This window comes from Gigantopelta aegis, chromosome 3 (genome assembly GCF_016097555.1).
Source record: "Gigantopelta aegis isolate Gae_Host chromosome 3, Gae_host_genome, whole genome shotgun sequence".
NCBI lineage: Eukaryota > Metazoa > Mollusca > Gastropoda > Neomphalida > Peltospiridae > Gigantopelta > Gigantopelta aegis.
The window spans coordinates 93,615,842-93,636,239 of record NC_054701.1 but is presented as its reverse complement, the minus strand read 5'-3'; the positions used below and the strand labels follow the sequence as shown (position 1 = coordinate 93,636,239).

The window sequence follows — 20,398 nt, the reverse complement described above, 5'->3', positions numbered from 1 at the left end:
TAGATATCATCCTGGTAGGAGATGGGATCACTATAGTCAGCGATGCGTTTTATTAACGATGCGTCTCATGGACAGTTTGCCAAAACTGATAGACCAAAGCCAGGGTCCATACCAGGGCTCCGATCTCCACTACGGCGTTATATTTAACAGTTTGCTTTGAAAGTCTATTAGTCTTTAGCTTTGATAACTTTGACAAACGCAAACAGATAACTGTGGTAGATTAATTAGTTAACGTCGATAGTTTCGGTGGTTGCTTCAACAAAATAGCTTTGGTTTCTTCAATAGTTAGTAGGTTCTGTAGTTAGCTTTAGCTTCAGTAGTGTTAGCTTTCACAACTTCAGTAGTTCGCTTTACTAGTTTCAGGAGTTAGCTTTACTAGTTTCAGGAGTTAGCTTTACTAGTTTCAATAGTTAGCTTTACTAGTTTCGGCAGTTAGCTTTACTAGTTTCAGGAGTTAGTTTTACTAGTTTCAGGAGTTAGTTTTACTAGTTTCAGGAGTTAGCTTTACTAGTTTCAATAGTTAGCTTTACTAGTTTCGGCAGTTAGCTTTACTAGTTTCAGGAGTTAGTTTTACTAGTTTCAGGAGTTAGTTTTACTAGTTTCAGGAGTTAGCTTACTAGTTTCAATAGTTAGCTTTACTAGTTTCAGGAGTTATCTTACTAGTTTCAGGAGTTATCTTTACTAGTTTCGGGAGTTATCTTTACTAGTTTCAGGAGTTAGCTTTACTAGTTTCAGGAGTTAGCTTTGGTAACTTAAATACTTGGCTTTGGTGCTTTTATTCGTTAGCGTTAATAAATTCAGTATTTAGCTTTGATAACTTCACACGTTAGCTTTTGGAACTTCAAAAGTTAGCTTTAATAACCTTAATAGTTAGTTTTTATAACTGCAATCTGAAATTTTTAGCTTTGATAACTTCAGTAGTTAGCTTTGATAACTTCAATAGTTAGCTTTTATAACTTCAGTAGTTAGTTTTGATAATTTCAATTGTTAGCTTTGATAACTTCAGTGGTTAGCTTTGACTTAACTGCAATTGTTAGCTTGGTATCTTTAAAGGTTTTAGTATCAGTTAACTTTAATGTCTTCATTAATTAGCCTTGAAAACTTGAATAGGTTTTTTTGGTAACTTTAGTAGTTACGTTGATAGTTTTTCGTTAGTTTTGAACAGAGATATTGGACAGCCATTGAGAGGTACTCACCGTTTGCTAACGTTTAAGCGTAGAGTTGCTGAGTATAGTCAGACCAAGGACCAGATCTTCTCTGTCAGTCTAAGTCTGGGTGCTGCTGTCACGGACAGTCCTCAAGCCACTGATGTAGACTCTTCCCAAAACAGACAAAGCAAATTCTGAAGTTGCGCAATGGACTTAAATAGATTTTTAAGCAACATAAATCACGCTGGTTTGATGGGGATGTTACATGTGGTTTTCGCTATCTAGCCAACCCATAAACAAGTTTTAATCAAACTAATCGGCTAATGTGAGTTACGTTTAAAAACATTTTCCCCTGCGAGATAAAGACCTCCGCAGACCACTTCTTATCATGATGTAGATACATTCTATACTTTGAGGAGCCATGTGGCAAAAGATTGATCACGTACATCCTTAATAGGACCTTCACGAACACGGGCCAAGATTTTAGCGCTTGATTACATGAACCATGTACCAAATTATTGGAAATAATCACAAAACGTCTTACGATGAAGAACAGTATGATATATTAATTCGTTACAGTCACAATCGCAAGAATCACGGACAATAATGATAATAACAAACGTGTCATTATGGCACCAATGGCACTACTTCTAAAATGGTAAAGGATTATTTACACTTCACTATCATAAAAATAGATTCCGATCATGGCTAATAAGGCTTTATAACATGTGTTTGTGTCAATGAACACATGGCTGGTTGGTGGTCGCAGTATTTAGCTAACTCTACGCTAAATACCATAGGTTCTAGTTCCTGTCTAAAGACTACCACGTAGTGTTTAGAACTGAATGTATGGACATGTAGTGCAAATCAGTTCTGATTGCATCTAGCCGTTTGGTTCTTGAATGTCCTTTCAAGTTTCAGTGTAGTGACTGGTTCTGTAATAATCAGACCAGTGAGCATAAAGATATACCACATTATAACAAAACGCTTTAGGACTCTTCAGTTCAAGTCCTATCAACACCTAGTATGAACGACAATGCATAGTCTAGTGTCTCGTCTTTAGGACAGCCACTCCCGAGGACATTAAAAATAGTGGTCGATTCTATTAATCTATCTAGTGCCTCGTCTTTAGGAGGACAGCCACTCCCGATGAGATCCTTTACTGGAGATTTCATACCTCATGTAATTCTATAAAGAGGACTGCCACTCCCAGACTAGTTTATTAAATCAAACCTAACACCAGACAGAGCTCAGTACAGCTGTGATGACATGCACTCAAGAATCACTGTCATAATAGTGATGGTATCAGGTGTTCGCGAAAGTTGGACATATCCTGCCAACCGTTCGCTCTTTACATATATCCCAGGTCTTGTTTCTAGGTTTGTAATCTTACATTAGTTTAGCTACCTTTTCGCAAAAGCTGTTTTGTGCTATTCTGTCTGTAGAATGATGATGATGATGATGATGATGATGATGATGATGATGATGATATATATATATATATATATATATATATATATATATATATATATATATATATTATATAAACGATCCTTGTTACTAAATGTAGCAGGTTTCCTCTCTAAGATTACAATGTTAAAATTGTCAAATGTTTGACATTCAATAGCCGATGATTAATAAATCAATGTGTCATAAAGGTGTTGTTATACAAAATAAATTTTAACTTTTAACTTTATTTTGATTGCTTAATAGTGGTCGGTGCTGCAGATACGCAGCGAAATATAATATCTTGTTACGAGTGGTTAATAGGCCAATGGGCTACACCTATATATTAGAACCATAAAACGTAGTTCTAAACGCTCGGCGGTACCTTTGGATGAAACTTAAAGTTGCTTGCTTATAAAAAAAAAAAATCTCCATCTGACGTGTTCTTAGTTTCTCTAACGTCTTTACAAGCTCTATGCTATGTACTGGTGCGCGGCAAAATGTTGATGTTGTGGAATGCCCGACAAACTGATAGACACTTAAAATAAAAATAAATTTTACATAAAAGTTTACTATTTAATAGCAGCACCAATGGGAATTGTACTAGTTAAGAAACTAATTGCTGTATGTCAGGGGCTTTATCTGTGGCAGTTTGATGCCGCTGGATAAAACTGAATGCATTATGTCAGGGGCTTTACCTGTGGCAGTTTGATGCCGCTGGATAAAACTGAATGCATTATGTCACGGGCTTTACCTGTGGCAGTTTGATGCCGCTGGATAAAACTGATTGCTGTATGTCAGGGGCTTTACCTGTGGCAGTTTGATGCCGCTGGATAAAACTGAATGCATTATGTCAGGGGCTTTACCTGTGGCAGTTTGATGCCGCTGGATAAAACTGATTGCTGTATGTCAGGGGCTTTACCTGTGGCAGTTTGATGCCGCTGGATAAAACTGATTGCTGTATGTCAGGGGCTTTACCTGTGGCAGTTTGATGCCGCTGGATAAAACTGATTGCATGCGCTTGAAGGGATTATTGTCTTGTTTTTAATTTTGTGTATATTTCTTGCGAATGTTACTGGTTTCAAAGTCCTATAGGCAGGCTCAAAATTACCGTAGGTGAGTACTGCCTGTGCTAAAAACATTTCGAACCCTGCTATTTGAAACAAGAAACTAAAGTTTATATGAAAATACTATACAGTTTTAAAAGATGACTATATCACAGATGGAATAGTCACGCAGAAGAAACAATGAGGACAACTAAACTAACAAGTCAAAGAACACTGAGATTACAGGAGAAAATGAACACTTTTTCTCTCTTTTTTTTCTATAATGAGAGCGACTTTGAGAAGAGGAAGTTTCGTGAACATTTGTATTCCTTTAGTTAGTCATCGTAGCATCTTTTAGCTCGGTTTACTGACAACTGATCCTCACTGAGTGTTCTTAACTACATCCGGAAGTAAGTGGGGAGGTTCCGTGTGCATTCGCTTTACAGGCGTTTCGGATGACACTTTACGATGTCGGTCTTAAAGTAAATAAAATAAAATAAAAGTTCGTGAGATTACTTCATAGTAGCAGTAACAAGCCTTTCAAAACGTCCCTTTGACTTTTTATGTTTTAATTATAGTAATGGTCGTTTACAAATGTAGCGACAGCAAATAACAGTTCTGTCGTCAAGCAAACAGAGGGCGGGATGTAGCCCAGTGGTAAAGCGTGCGCTTGATCGGTATGGGATCGATCCCCGTCGTTTCAGCCAGTGCACCACGACTGGTATATCAAAGGTCGTGGTATGTGCTACTCTGTCTGTGGGATGGTGCATATAAAAGATCCCTTGCTACTAATGGGAAAATGTAGCGGGTTTCCTCTCTAAGACTATATGTCAAAATTACCAAAATGTTTAACATCCAATAGCCGATGATTAATATGTTAATGTGCTCTTGTGGTGTTGTTAAACAAAACAAACTTTAAATAAAAGATCCCTTGCTACTAATAGAAAAAGGTGTGGCGAGACTATGGCATAAGTACCAAATGTTTGACATCCAACAGCTGATGATAAATAAATCAATGTAGGCTTACTCTAGTGATGTTGACAAACTAAATAAACTTTAAAGGGACATTCCTGAGTTTGCTGCATTGTAAGATGTTTCCGACTAATAAAATACTTCTATGATTAAACTTACATATTAAATATAGTTTCTTGTTTAGAATATCAGTGGCTGTATGTTCAATGTGTTTCTGGTCGTCTTAATATTTGTAAGAAGCCCAAACTGGATTTTGTCTTCAAATAATTTCGTACGTACGAAAAAATTATATTTTAGGAAATAAAATGAAATTTAACCTAGTACATATATAAGAACGATCAGAGACACGTTTAATATACAACCACTAATATTTTATGTAGAAACATATATTTGATATGCAATTACAATCGTTAAAAAGTCTCCGTTAGTCGATAAAATCTTAAAAATCGCACCAAACTCAGTATTCACGGACATTTTAACGGTTGTAAACATGAACGTGGCACATTTAAGATCCTTCACTTAAAGATTGAAACTATATTTACGTGCCTATGTCCTCTCAAGGTTCAGGCACGTCCATCCCAAGCCAAATCTCTAGCAGGGCCAGTGGTTGGGTTTAGGACAGGACATTTCAGTTTCGTATTTCCAGCATTCAGTATCTTCAAGAAATACTAGTAGTTATGGAATGGTCGCAATGTGACATAACGTGCCAATCACTCACCCTAATCAAGCGCAATGCTTTTTTATGATAAACTAAAACAAACCAACAAATACAAATAAAAAATAACAATAATAAAAAATAAATAAATAAAACCCCAGAAACTAATTCAAGAAATATTTTGGCAAAAACCATAATTTTTAAAATATAACAAAGCATAGTTTCTTTAAAATGTTTATTGTAAAAAGCAAACGAGTTAACAATATATTGAAATCATGTTAGAATGGGGAAGTTATATCGTCTTGTGAACACTTCAGTTTTGCCTTGAATCATGGCGTCGGTGGTGAACGGCGGTATCGTTTGGCACCAGTTATGTTTCGTCCTCCATTCCTTTCGAAGGTCGGCTAGAAATTCAAGAATCCAACGTAAACTATGTCGCCAATAACAGCCAGACCGTATAGAAATAATTTATAATGTTTTACTGGTGTTGTTTTTTTTGTGTGTTTTTTTCAGGTTTTTTTATTTATTTCAAAAATGGCACAGACGTCATTGAAAAAATAAATCAGTGATGTCAAATGACTAGTAATAGGTATATATTTTCCAAACAACTTTTTGACATTTATTGTTTTACAAATAAAAACTTGATTTATATGTGACATTTAATCGAACGACTCTTTATGAAGAATTTTTAGAACATTGATGTTGTTAATCTAATGTCATTGTTTCTTTGTTTTGTTTTTTTCTTTTGTAAAATTCCATCGAAACTGTACAGTTTAAAAACTACAGTAGTTGGTGTCGTCACCAGGTTCGGGTTCGGGTACAGTATTTACATGCTCATGTGCCACTAGCGCTTCAAGCCTGTCTGTGCCGGGGCCGAGCTCTGGATAGCCAGAAGTCTGCTCCGGGGAAGAAATTATAGAGGCAATTTTGAAAATTTACTCAAAAATGTAAATGGGGGATTTTAAAATAATAAATTTGTTGGTATGTTTCTAAAGAAAATTATTCAATATAAAATGTAATATAAAAAAGCCGCATATTTTTTGACACCATTTTTAGACGGGCAGTCCTAAAGGCAAAAAATAAAATTAAATATTACCATTAGCCCTGGGTGGAGGGGGAAAGGAGGTTAATTGAAGGTTGGCCAATGCCACAGGAAGTTTGTATTTAGTAGGTTAATAATAGGCAGAGGGGTACTGGTCCTATCGGTAACTTCGGCGTGGTGGAATACCCCATCCCCCCCCCCCACTACCCAACCAGCCATCCCCCCCCCCATCCGTCCAGCCGTCAAGCCCTCCATTTCCAGCACCCCTTGGGTTAAGATAGAATCCAACGTTGGTATCCCTAGGAGAGGGACACTGATATCCGAAAATGATTCCGGCACGTCAATGTGGTCCTGGGGTCAAGGTCGTCACCATGTCTAGTGCGCAGGCTTGTGAAGTTAAATGAAGTTGCACGCTTTACTTCTGGTTGGCGTCGATGGCGCTGCCAATGGCGTTGAGAGCCGTCATCCATGACGCCTTGTCGCCACCAGCATTCGCGGACGCGTAGTGAGCAATGATGGGGAATATTTTCTGAAACGACAACAACAACAACATTAGATGGTGCTTCATTAAAAAAGTACATGTTAGCTTATGGGGAGTATATCCTTTAGTGTGCAACTGTATGTACATGTGTGTGTGTGTGTGTGCGTGTGCGTGCGCGTGTATCAGTATTTGTCTGTGTGTATACATGTGCGTTTGTGCGTGCGTCTGTGCGTGTGTGTGCGTATGTGCGTGTGTAAGCGTCTGTGCGTGCGTTTGTGCGTGTGTGTGTGTGCGTATATGCGTGTGTGCATGCGTACGTAATGAAACGATAATTTCCAATAACATTAGCGCACGATATGTCATAATAAATTATCTAAAACAAGCAACCATCAAGTACAAAAATAAATGCTGTGTGACATCTTTGTAGACTATTGCAATAATTAGAATGTGAACGTATATTTAGTGGAAAACATTTCCTAGGTTTGGTCGTTTTGTTATTAGTGTTACTGTTGCTGTGGGTATTTGATTTTGCCTACGCATGCATACTAGTTACGTACACCGTGTTAAATACGTAGATTCCTGGCGTTAGCATGATGCGTTACATTGTCAGATTTAGAGGGGTCACAAGGGGACCCGTCGCACTCACCCATGACTGTTTGAACTGTCCTTTTTAATGGCTGTTTGTTTGTGGGGCTTTCAATTTATCATTTATAATATATAACAGTAAATAGCCCTAAAAACGTCTCTGTGTATCTTTACTTTAAAATTTTATGTACCCTCCCCCCCCCCCTTTACAAAATAATGGATCCGGCCCTGCAACCTCACCCACCTGGAAGTTGGTGAGAGTGATGTTCATGGTCTTGTGACCCGCGGCCAGGGCCTTGGTGTCATTGGCGAGGTTGGAGGAGTTGATGAATTCCCCGAGTTTCGTCATCACGGTCACGGCTAGCTTTGCCACGTCGCTGTTTTCCGCCAGAGAACCTACCGGAACCGAGGCGAACTTCTTGAAGAGGGGCTGCTGGTCGGGGCAGACGGTCAGGAACCTGCAAATATTCAGCAAATTCTTAAAGGTGTTTGTTTTGTTTAACGACACCATAGAGCATATTGTTTTATCAATCATCGCGTATTCGATGTCAACCATTTGGTAATTCTGACAGTCTTAGAGTTAAAGTTCTTTGTTTTGTTTAACAACACCACCAGAGCACATTGGTTCATTAACCATTGGCTATTGGATGTCAAATATTTGGTAGTGTTTGACATACAGCCTTAAAAAAGAAACCCGCTACAGTTTTCCCCATTAGTAGCAAGGGATATTTTATATGCACCATCCCACAGAAAGGATAGCACATACCACATCCTTTGATATACCAGTCGTGGTACACTGACTGGAATAAGAAATAGCCTAATGGGCCCACCAACTGGGATCGATCCTAGACAGAACACGCATCAGGCGAGCCCTGTACCACTGGGCTACGTCCTGGCCCCGCCCCCTAAGAAATAGTTCATTTTATATTGTTCTTAAACACAGCAGATGCTAAAAATAATTCACTGCCTGTAAATAAATACATTTCAAATTTACTGAAAAGTACTTTATTCATCCAGATGCATATGCATTATATCATACTTGAGTCAATATTTTACTATGCATGTATTATGATACTGAATTTTGACTGCGTAGTCATAAATACGAATAACATTGTTCGTGTTTACCAGACACTACCTCTTTAAAATGTTTGTAAAACGGGCTGTATAGGCTAACGTTAATTGCCGAACTTTGCTTTATTTTTTAAAGAGACTGTCCCGAGTTTGCTGCTATTGTAAAATGTGTCTAACAGAGCTTTTCAAACAACTAAAATTACACGTTTAATACATGTCCCTGTTTAGAATACCAGTGTCTGGATCTCTGGTGTGTTCCCGGACGTGTGTCCGTCATTAGATGTAAGCAGAGAGTTCTGGACACCGCTCACAGTAATCTGCTAGTAACTTAACACGTCCGAAAACGACTCTTTACAACAGAAGATCACTTTTGTTACTTGAATTCAAGCTACAAACATATCTTAGACAATCCATACCATTAAATCACTTAAAAGAAATATCAAAGATCTGAATTAGTGCACACAAATTAAATATAGAAACCGGAAGGTATAGGAAATTGACAGGGCCGAAAGAAAATGCACTATTTGTAACTATAATGATATAGAAGACGAATACCATTTTATCCTTATTTGCCCAGCTTTGAATGATTTGAGGAATAAGTATATAAAACAATGTTACCACAGACGTCCAAGCGTATTTAGGCTCACTGAACTATTAACAACTGAAAACAATAAAGACATCAATAACCTGGGAAAATATTTAGTTTTGGCAAATAAAGTTAGAGACGATTTACTGAAGCTTACTTAAAATATGACATCCACAAACCTGCCGTTTCATTAGCAAGTATATTAATCATATTTCATCTGGTATACATCAATATATACCTATATATTTAGAATTAGAATTATTACTATACCACGATAATGTTTATAGTGCACATATATATATATATGTACATCCCACCACTATTACTAGTATGCTATGTTAATTTTACCATTAATTCTTAAATCACTCTCCACCTGTATTTGTATATTTGTATATATACCGTGATTATATATGTATGTATTTATGCTGATAAGTTTGTTTAACTTAAGGCAAATAAAGAACTTGAACTTGGAGATCAACTAACATTAGTTCACATCAGATCGCTTACCAGTTTAAAAAGTGTTTTGTTTAACGACACTACTAGAGCATATTGATTTATTAATTATCGGATATTGGAGGTCAAACATTTGGTAATTCTGAATCACTCTTAAAGAGAAAACCCGCTAAATCCTTCCATTAGTAGTAAGGCATCTTACATATAGGATAGCACATACCATGGCTTTTGATATACCAGTGGTGGAACGAGAAATAGGCCAATGGGACCACTGACTGGCATCGATCCTAGACTGGTCTACGTCCAGCCCCCAAATGGCTTACGAAGAGTTTAGTGGGGAAGACGGCGTTTGCCAACAGAGTACACACGCTAAGCTCTTACTTGTGCCCAATGTTGATGTAAAAGTGGAAGAACTGTGTTTGCCGGTACATCAAGACGGGGATGGTGTGTGCGTGGCGGGGTAATGGTCAAACTTACAAAAGGTTTACATGTGGGTAGGGTAAAAACATCAAAGACATTCTGATAGACAGACGGACACATTCTTTATTTGCGTCTCATCGTGTGTACAGATTAAAAAACGAGTTGGGCGGTAATAATAGAATAATACAACAATAAAACCACAAAAACCACTCCTGCTTACGTTCTTTACGGATGATCCTTGTGTGTTTTGCTGTGGGATGCATTCTGTTACTATATGATAGTAAACGTCACAGTATGACAGTAAGTAACAGTAAACATTTCGCTGTAAGGACTGTATGACAGTAACGTTTCGCTATATACGACTGTATGACAGTAAACGTGTCGCTGTATAGGACTGTATGACAGTAAACGTTTCGCTGTAAGGACTGTATCACAGTAAACATTTCGCTGTAAGGACTGTATGACAGTAAACGTTTCGCTGTAAGAACTGTATGACGGTAAATGTTTCGCTGTAAGGACTGTATGACTTACTTGACGAGGATCTTGACGCCATGTCCCTGCAGGTCTTTGGCGATAACGTCATTCCATATTTTCTTGACATCAGCCATCTTGTCTAGGTGTGAGTTCTCCGAAGGTATGCTGAAATACAAAATAACAATACTCACACTGCGCCATAACATACACAGTGATACTCACTCTGCGACATAACATACAGAATACTCACTCTGCGACATAACATACAGAATACTCACTCTGCGACATAACATACACAGTGATACTCATACTGCACCATAACATACAGAATACTCACTCTGCGACATAACATACAGAATACTCACTCTGCGACATAACATACAGAATACTCACTGCGACATAACATACACAGTGATACACAATTTACCATGACATATAGAATAACACTCACTTTACCACGACATACAAATACTGACGCATCACTATAACATACAGAATACTAGTCACACTTCACCATGACAAGTGAATTATTGGTTAGAATTCATTTATGAAACACAGCATGGTTACATTAAAATAACTACTTAACTGTTCACCCATTAACCAATAGACATAAATCGTAATTAGCTATAAGCTGGAAGCCCTGATGTATAAGCAATTTGACGAATTTGGTTAGAAAATATTTATCCACATGCATGTTTGAATTAACTAATCAGACAAAAGGACGGTAGATATAAAAACGATCTAAGCTGTTTTATTCAGCTTCTTGGCGAATTAATGAGAAAGTAAATTCTCAAATTCCACTTCGGTTGAAATGTGTCGATTTGACGAATGTCGGCTGAAAACCTGTGATATCCAAAGCAACACACGGATACATCGTCCTTGTTATGATTTTGGCGTGGAACCAATTGTGCGTATATCCATTGTATAGGCATAGCAGGTTGTAAGCATTATGATTCAACTTACTACACACATAAAGCACACCCATAAAAGTGTACCCTTGCGCACAAACATACATACACGACGTTCTGTTGCTGCTCAGAGAAAAGTTGGTTTTGTTTAACGACTCCACCAGAGCACATTGATTTATTAAACATCGACTATTGGATGTCAAACATTTGGTACTTTTTTTACATATAGTCTTAGAGGGGAAACGCTACTGGGGAATAGAGGGCAGGGAGGGGGTGAAAACCCCACATTTACCCTTGTTTAATATATACAGCCCTAGTCAAAGTATTCGGCTCCTACGGACATTCAGTGTTTTAGTATTTTAAGAAAACCGCTTGGTTTAAATTATAATTGACTGTGTATTATTTAGTTATTTGAGATTTCCAAGAAGCTCATTCTGTTAACAAATTAATGCTTAGTCAATGCACTCATTTGAACCACCACAGTCCACAAACTATACTCTTTTTTCTCTCTTTTTTTAATAATAAACTGTAAATTTGTCGAGTAGTTCGGGAAGATTTTGACTTGGACCACATTAGTTTAATTTGCTCGTTTTCGACATTCTTCGAGTTCTTAACTGATGTATGTTCTTGGTAAACATGCTTAGACCACTATGAAACAAAACACTGTAAAACGTAGTTTATTGCTTTGATTTTAATTTTTATACAACTGATGTGTCCTTGGCTGTCTGTAAAAATTCAGGATAATGTCTGCATGTAACCATTCGGCGTGGCCTGCATTTTGGTACTATTCGTTTCTTGTAAGTACTTTTTAAAAAATACATTCTGCTAAATCGTCAGAGTAGTGTATAATTATTCGAAACACTTCAAATGATCATAAGAATAATTCAATTTTCGCTGGTGGAGTACATGGCTAGTATGTAGGTGGCTACACACTCGTAATTAAAGGTGTTTGGTCGTCCAACAACATGACATTTCTGAATAAAACTTAGCTTCTTGCCATGTAAAATTCATTTCTCGGTGTACAATCACCTATAAATTCGTTCAGAAATCTACAACCTAAAATGTTTAGATCTGATCTGGAGATTAGTTAAATACTTCTCTCGTGATTAGTGTATCGGTTCAGAATGCTTGCACATCCTGACAGTTCACTACAGTGTATTTTTAAAAGACAGTTGCAAATCCCGCGGTATGATCAACATTGCGCCACGCGCTAAACGGCCAATGATGACACTGCCGTGAGTTTCTATAACATTCCAGACCTCATTATTTACGGGGAGCTATCACTCTGGCTCCCCTGGCTCCCCTCAGACTAGTTCAAAGAGAATACGTTTAGCTCCCCTACGTGTGTGAATGTTTAAAGAAATATTACTAACAGTATTGAATATCAGTGCTCAGTATGGTAATATCTTATTTAAAGAAATATTACTAACAGGAATATCTTATTTAAAGAAATATTACTAACAGGACTGAATATCAGTGCTCAGTATGGTAATATCTTAAATGGTTCTCCGTAATCCAAGTTAGGGGATCAGTTAGTCACTCCCCTCAGTCTTTGTTCACTGCGAGGTTTGACATTAGGACAATGAAGAAGACTATGTGCATTCAAACTGTTGAAAAACACAACACTGTTGAGTAGGAAAATTAAGTGGACTATGTACATTCAAACTGTTGAAAAACACAACAATTTTGAGTGCGACAATTAACAGAACTATGTATAATTAATCCTGTTGAACAACACAAAACTGTTGAGTAGGACAATAAAGGAAATAAAATCGGGAAAAGCCCAAGGAGATGATAATATAAGTAATGAATTTATCAAATGTCTTTTTCCAATAATAATTGATCATATAATTAAATTATTTAATGATATTTTAGTAGTTGGATATTTCCCACCAAAATGGGCTCACTCAATTATTGTTCCATTGCATAAGAAGGGAAGCCGAACTGACCCAAGTAATTACAGAGGAATCGCCCTCAGTAGTTGTATTGGAAAGCTGTTTTGTAAGATTATTGATAAACGAATAGTTAGTTACATAACTGAAACTAATCAAAGTGACAAGTGCCAAGCTGGATTTCAGGAAGGCTTTAGGACTACAGACCATATATTTACTCTAAAAACACTCATTGATAAATACCGAAGTAAAAAGAAAAAGGTCTATGGCTGTTTTGTTGATTTCAAACTGGCATTTGATTCTGTTAATAGACACAAACTATTCAACAAAATTGCATTAATGGGAATTACGGGCAATATATTAAACATAATCAAGTCCCTTTACTCAAATGTAACTTATAGTGTTCAAACTAATAAAGGCTGTTCAATGCCATTTCATTCAAACATTGGATTACGGCAGGGGTGCATCCTATCACCAACCCTTTTCAATATGTTCATTAATGACTTTGAAACATATGTAGCAGATATTGAAGGTAAGGTATCACTTGACAAAATGTCATTTAGCCACATGTTTTTTGCAGATGACTTACTTCTGTTATCAGAAGATACAGATGGCTTACAAAATCTCCTTAGGCAACTTTCCAAATATTGCAAAGATAATGATCTCAACACTAATATAAGTAAGACAAAGATTGTTATTTTTGGAGGAAACAGCAAAACAAATAAGATTAAATGGTATCTATCTGGCAACCCTGTACCGATTACAAACAAATATACCTATTTGGGAATAGATGTTACTCAAAATGGGAATTTTAAAGAATGTGTTCATTCTCTATGGAAAAAAGGATTAGGCTGTCTCTACTACCTTCAGAAAAATCTGTTAAACTACAATCTGCCAACCGATATCTCTTGCAAATTGTTTAGCACTCTGGTTGAACCTGTTGCCCTATATGGTAGTGAAGTATGGGGTGCAAATTATATATCTTTAAAAAACATAGACACATTTCTGCCTGAAAAACTGCTTTTAAAATTCTGTAAACATACATTACAAACTACCAAGAATTCCCACAACTGGAGTTCAAGAGCTGAACTTGGCTTATATCCTATTTTAATGAATGTTGTAAAACGAATGGTGAACTTCCACTCTCATATGCAAAAAACTAAAAATATTCTACTGCAGTATGCTTTTAAAGAAAGCATGGCTTTAGAAAGAAAGAATATTGGTTGGCTTCACAAATTACATTCATTTATCGACCACTTAGGTCTAAACAGAAGTATTATTAACAGCCCAAACTATCTAATAAAGTTATTAAAGAATTTTTATCAAAAACATTTCCAAAAAAGTCTAAATATTATAAAAAAGACAAATAGCACTGGCAATAAAATGAGAACATATGAAACTCTCAAACAAGAAATATACTTACAACCATATTTAATTCACTGCTTAAACCCAGATCATAGAAAACATTTCTCTAAACTCCGTCTTAGTGACCATAACTTGAAAATTGAAACTGGCAGGCATACAAAACCATATACTCCTCTTGACCAGCGTCTCTGTGATGAATGCAATATCATTGAAGATGAATTTCATCACATTGTACAATGTAAGAAATATAAGTATCAGCGGTCAAAGTTATTTCATTTTATCTCCAACTACAACCCTTCATTTTTAAATATGACACCCAAAGAGCAGTTTATTTTTATTATGAAAAATCAGGACCCAGCCAACATAGGTGTTATTTGCAAGTTGGTTTTCCAATATAATGAATAGACTGTAGTAGTGACATACATGTATGTGTATATATTTATGTAAAAATATAGTCATTAATTGTTTGTTGATATTGCAACTTTCTAATGTTATTTTGTGCACTCTGTTCCCATGTGGAATGTTTAAATGCAATAAATTTTATCTTATCTTATCTTATCTTCCAATTGCACGTGACTAGACGTGATATTTTAGCGGTGTTTCGTCAATATACCCGCCCTGTCTGAAGGTTACACACCACCATTCAGTTTTACATGCTTTTCAATACAATGTCTATCTTAGAATATATTCTGTGAAATATATAATATCGAGAGCTATATAACCGTTATTGTTATGAAGTACTATCCCTTGATATTTATTAGCAAAATAATCAATATAGTTTGACCAGGAAACTGTTCAGTTATCCCCCCTTGTGTCAGGGCACCACTTCATGTTGTTGTTGTATAAGTGTTATCATTTAGTACCAAACTATAACATCAAACAAATGATTTATTTAAATACATCATAGGTCAATCTATTAGTAATAAAACAAAAGATTTCAAAAGGTATTTCAGTATTTTATAGTATTCAGTATTTTATGTTATTATTTTAAATGAAGAAATATTTCTTCAACAGGACTGTATTCCACTAACAACGTAACGACACGACACATGGTGTCTGACATGTTCAGTGAAACTCAATATTGAAGCTGGGCCCGTAAGAAATACTGAATGTTTAATTTGGAGCGCGCTCTCACAGAGAAAGTCAGCAGACGATCGAGAGGTCAAGTTCGCGTTGGAATTTTTTAAAAAGAAAAACTCATAATTTAGAGAAAACACTGTGAAAGAAGTAGGCAAGTAGACTTCACCCTGGAAGAAAAGCTTAAGCTATAAAATGTATGGACTTCTAATTTAAATTATCATAGACGGCTTTAATGGTGAAAAGTACGTCGTAGTGTTTAAAAAGTAAGATTACGTTTTCATACATTTTCCACTATTCAACTTCATAAAGTTGGACGCTCTATATGAATCACCTGATGAGATGGATAGCAGAAAAGGATGTCACTTTCAAACATAGTTTGTTTTTTAAAACAGTGCATGATGCAATAATTAATGTCGAAACATTTTATTTCATTGAACAGCAACTCAAACAAACTGAAAACAATGGTCGACTGGTCCATCACCAGCTACCGTGAATGAATGAATGAATGAATGCACGTTTAACGACACGCCAGCACGAAAAATACATCGGCTATTGGGTGTCAAACTGTGGTAAATGGACCAGCTACCATAGTCTGTAGGTTTCTCTCTTTTTTTCTCCTCTTTTTTAATATTCCTTTTGCAACAAAAGTGGTGGTCGTGACTCTATTTTTCAGCTCCAACGGCCCAGATTATAATTGGTTTTGAAAAAAAGAGATGTTAAGAGAGTGGGGTGTGTGAATGGTCCCTTTGTGGCTAATCCAGGATGAACAATCCATAGGGTTACAGTTCAGTTGTTGGACTCGATAAGTTTATCTTAAAGTCGCAGATCCTAGTTAAGGCCGTAAAAACGGGCACTAAGTTTGGTTAATCTGCAAACCTGTAACACATTTGGATTCAGTTACAAAAGAGTGAAAAAACAGATTTTGTAATGTTAAAACGGGGAAATACTTTTTAAAAACAGATTGAAGCTCGTCTCCATAACCGTTACTTCTCAGAGGTACGTGCGTTTCTAAAAACATAAATAATGCATTTCGTGGTATTAGAAACGCCAGGCTGACCAGAAACCTTCCAGATGTATGGAAATTAATATTGTAAACAATAAAATCTAGTAATGTCTAATATGAATGATTTAAAACGGCTCTGATAGTGAAAAATACACAGTAGTGTTTACAGACTAGTGTCTGTTACTTTAAAATGACAGAAAAACATAACTCGAAGAAGTAAGTGTGTTTCGTTCTGTAAAAACAAAGACTGCACGCTGTGATGGAAGATAGTAGCCCGTTCAATCACTGCTGTAGTCTGTACAGTAGATATTCAGTAGCTTTTAAATGCTATAGCATTTTTTTTAGTTGAATCTTATATCATTCGCCGTTTTAAAACTGAAAGGGCTATCAAAGTTGTTTGAAAATGTCCATTATTCTACTTGGCATATTTATTTATTTATTTATTTATTTTGTATAAATCACTTGCTATATGGCGCGAATTGGCCCGTGTAAATGACAAATGTGCACAATTAGCGCACAGTAGACCAACCAACTGCTACAAGTGGCAATCATAAGGTGCGATATGGCGTGTCTAAAACAGACACTGCCTCGGACTGACAACATTCTTGGTTTGTTCATGACAGGGTTACGTGGTGTGTCTATATTATGTATTCGAAAAACGTACACTAAAGTAAAATGTAGTTCGTGAACGTGCTCTCCACTAGCTTGATAATAGGAAACTTTTCTCTAATTAATCGTCGTTAATAGCCGAAAATTATTTTATAAAAAAATCTATTGTTACGTTATATCTCACAAAATACAGTTAATAATACGAGTGCAATATATCATAAAATGCTATTAATGTCATCGTATATGAAAGCTAATTCACGGACACACACAAACGAACAACTATTAATGTCATCGTATATGAAAGCTAATTCACGGACACACACAAACGAACAACTGATTATAGTTTCGTCTTATGTTTTCCTCTTTTTTTTTCGTATATTAATTCGACTACATTGTATAAGATGTACCGTATTAAATATAAAATAAATTATGATTTCTAAAAAAATCACTTCAGTCGTATTAAAAACTGTTAACATTAAATTAAATTTTAATAATCTTTACTAAACTTTAATAATAAAGTATTCCAATGAGTAACTTAGAATATGCGTTTACTTACGTTTACAAACGACGTGTTCTATCCACTTCCAGAAGGTAGCTACCCTTACCATCGCCTTAGGCATGGAAAACATAGTGCTAGGCAAGGTCAAGGTTCCAAGTAAAGAACTTGTAAAAACCCACTGTTAATGACATTCCACTTTTGGGAGGTTACACGTTGAAACTCGCGCAAATAGTCATTAAACCAGCGCGATAACGCCCATTGGCTATGGTACGAAAGAAAGAAATGTTTTATTTAACGACGCACTCAACACATTATATTTACGGTTATATGGCGTCAGACATATGGTTAAGGACCACACAGATTTTGAGAGGAAACCCCCTGTCGCCACTTCATGTGCAGCTCTTCCGATTAGCAGCAAGGGATCGTTCATTTGCGCTTCCCACAGGCAGGATAGCACAAACCATGGTCTTTGTTGAACCAGTTATGGATCACTGGTCGGTGAAAGTGGTTTACACCTACCCATTGAGCCTTGCGGAGCACTCACTCAGGGTTTGGAGTCGGTATCTGGATTAAAAATCCCATGCCTCGACTGGGATCCGAACCCAGTACCTACCAGCCTGTTGACCGATGGCCTACCCACGACGCCACCGAGGCCGGTCTGGCTGTCGTACGGGTCCAACCTAACTCGATTGGCGAGGTATGTGTGCTTCAGAATACACCGTGGCAGGACACGTCAGAGACTATTAGTACTTACTTCTTACGGCTATTAGGTCTCCAACGTATAACATACGGCAGTTTAAACACTTGGTCTTAACAGGCAGGGAGGAAATCACATAGTCTGTTAAAGTTTGTTTTGTTTAACGACATCACTGATATGACTGGTATGACTCCTAGTCATCAGAGGAAACCCGCTACATTTTTCATTTGGGTTCTATTATAAGCACTTTCCCACAGACAGGAAAACACATACCACGGCCTTTGACCAGCTGTTGTGCACTGGTTGGAATGAGAAAAAAAACCAAATCACTTAAATGAATCCTCCGAGGTGGTTCGATCCTGCGACGAAAGCACCTCAGGCGAGCGCTCAACTGTCTGGAATAAATCCCGCCCCACATGACCTATTACTATATGTACGTATTCCGTACGGTTAGTAGGTGTCTAGCATGACAGTTGCAACCCTTGGTGTAGACTGAGAGGTCAAACATAGGCCATTACCACTAATTTCGTAGGCTATTAGGGGTCTAACATAGGAAAATTTAAACACTTGATCTAAACAGTGAGAGATCAAACCACATACGCTATTGCTAGAACGTCCCAAACACACCGAAGCTAAATCTCGTAAATCTGGCACTGTCCGAATATGGAGCATGTTCAGTGTGGTCTGCTGCCAGATCTGTAGTTCGCGCCAGAACGGACGCGGTGTGCTTCAATGTCAAATTCCATTCTGTGCGTTTCGTTTTCTACTGGTATCATACTCGCCAGACCCAGACCCAGACCGAGCACCAGTGTGTTTTGGAGCCTGGTTCCCCGTTCATGACAGAGCTGGCCTGGAGACGTTTTACCATGCATTCCCGTCACAATATTAGTTGTAATCCATGAAAACATGCGTAGTGACTCGTTTGCAACCCAATACTCTAGCTGTTTGGTAGTAATGCTAATTGAATACCTTTCTTGGGCACATCCACTGGGGAATCTTAGAGGATCTGCCCACGACAGCTTGAACCTTCAGTGGATGTAAGCACGAGTCAAATGGTTGATTAACTGATTGATGTTCATTCAGCCAAACCCCGACACAAAAAGGGAGCCCATACTCCTACTCTTTCTGTATACGACTGCTATAGCTCTGGGTGGAATAGAAACCCCAAATTGGTTTATTAGTCGTGCTGAGGGTAGATTGTTGTGAATTTTTCTATTAAGGGTTAGCAATCATTATCTGATTTGGCTTATCGTGGAATAAGTGCATGTAATCGGGAACATCTCGAAGTTTTTTGGGGTTTTTTACAAGTAGATGGATTTCATCCTCGATCGGGAGGGGCCTGAATGGCAGTTTGTACGGGTATCTGCTATTTGCTTAACAAAACGTCAGCACATTTAAACAACGGTTAGTGTGATGTTTAACATTCGGTTATTTCGACACTTGGTCGACAGAGGAAAACCCGCTGCTTCCACACAGTTGGACTTGGATATATTTTAATTTGCACGTTCAGAGTAAATTGTAGTTATAGCGCACGCCTGTCTTGTGTGCAAGTTGTGGCTATGCTCGTTCTTTCGTCCGAAACAGGATAAGGTTTGGGGACGGAGTGGAAGGGGATCACACACTCAACCGATAAGTGCAGGGAGCACAAGTAGCTCGACCAGAGACACAGAAGAGATCGCGACGGGTTCACGTTACCCCTCCTCCTCTTGTATGCACTTCCCCACAGACAGGATAGTCCATGTACAGCAACGTGTGAAGCCATGTGATAACACATTGATAACAACAAGCATCACACATATCAACAGAGAAAGATCACACAGAAGGAATATTGTTCAATTAGTGCTCATGAAGCACACTTTAAACCAGCAGAGACACAAGAATCTTCCATGCCAAAAAGCAAAAAAGGGGTGTTTGCTGGCTCGTTGGTGGAGTCTAGGGCTAAAATGTTCAAGAACTCAAAGGCATA

General features: G+C 37.4%; 1 protein-coding gene across 1 annotated transcript; it reads right to left on the bottom strand.

Moving 5' to 3' along the window:
- Positions 1–5,488: 5,488 nt before the first annotated feature.
- On the bottom strand, positions 5,489–17,926 carry LOC121366944 (globin-like). The gene is made up of 4 exons (XM_041491172.1): positions 17,793–17,926; positions 10,437–10,544; positions 7,620–7,833; positions 5,489–6,838 (listed from the first exon to the last, which is right to left on the bottom strand). Exons 2-4 carry the CDS (start codon positions 10,511–10,513, stop codon positions 6,725–6,727), a joined length of 405 nt encoding a protein of 134 aa, XP_041347106.1. The 5' UTR covers positions 10,514–10,544; positions 17,793–17,926; the 3' UTR covers positions 5,489–6,724.
- Positions 17,927–20,398: the final 2,472 nt, after the last annotated feature.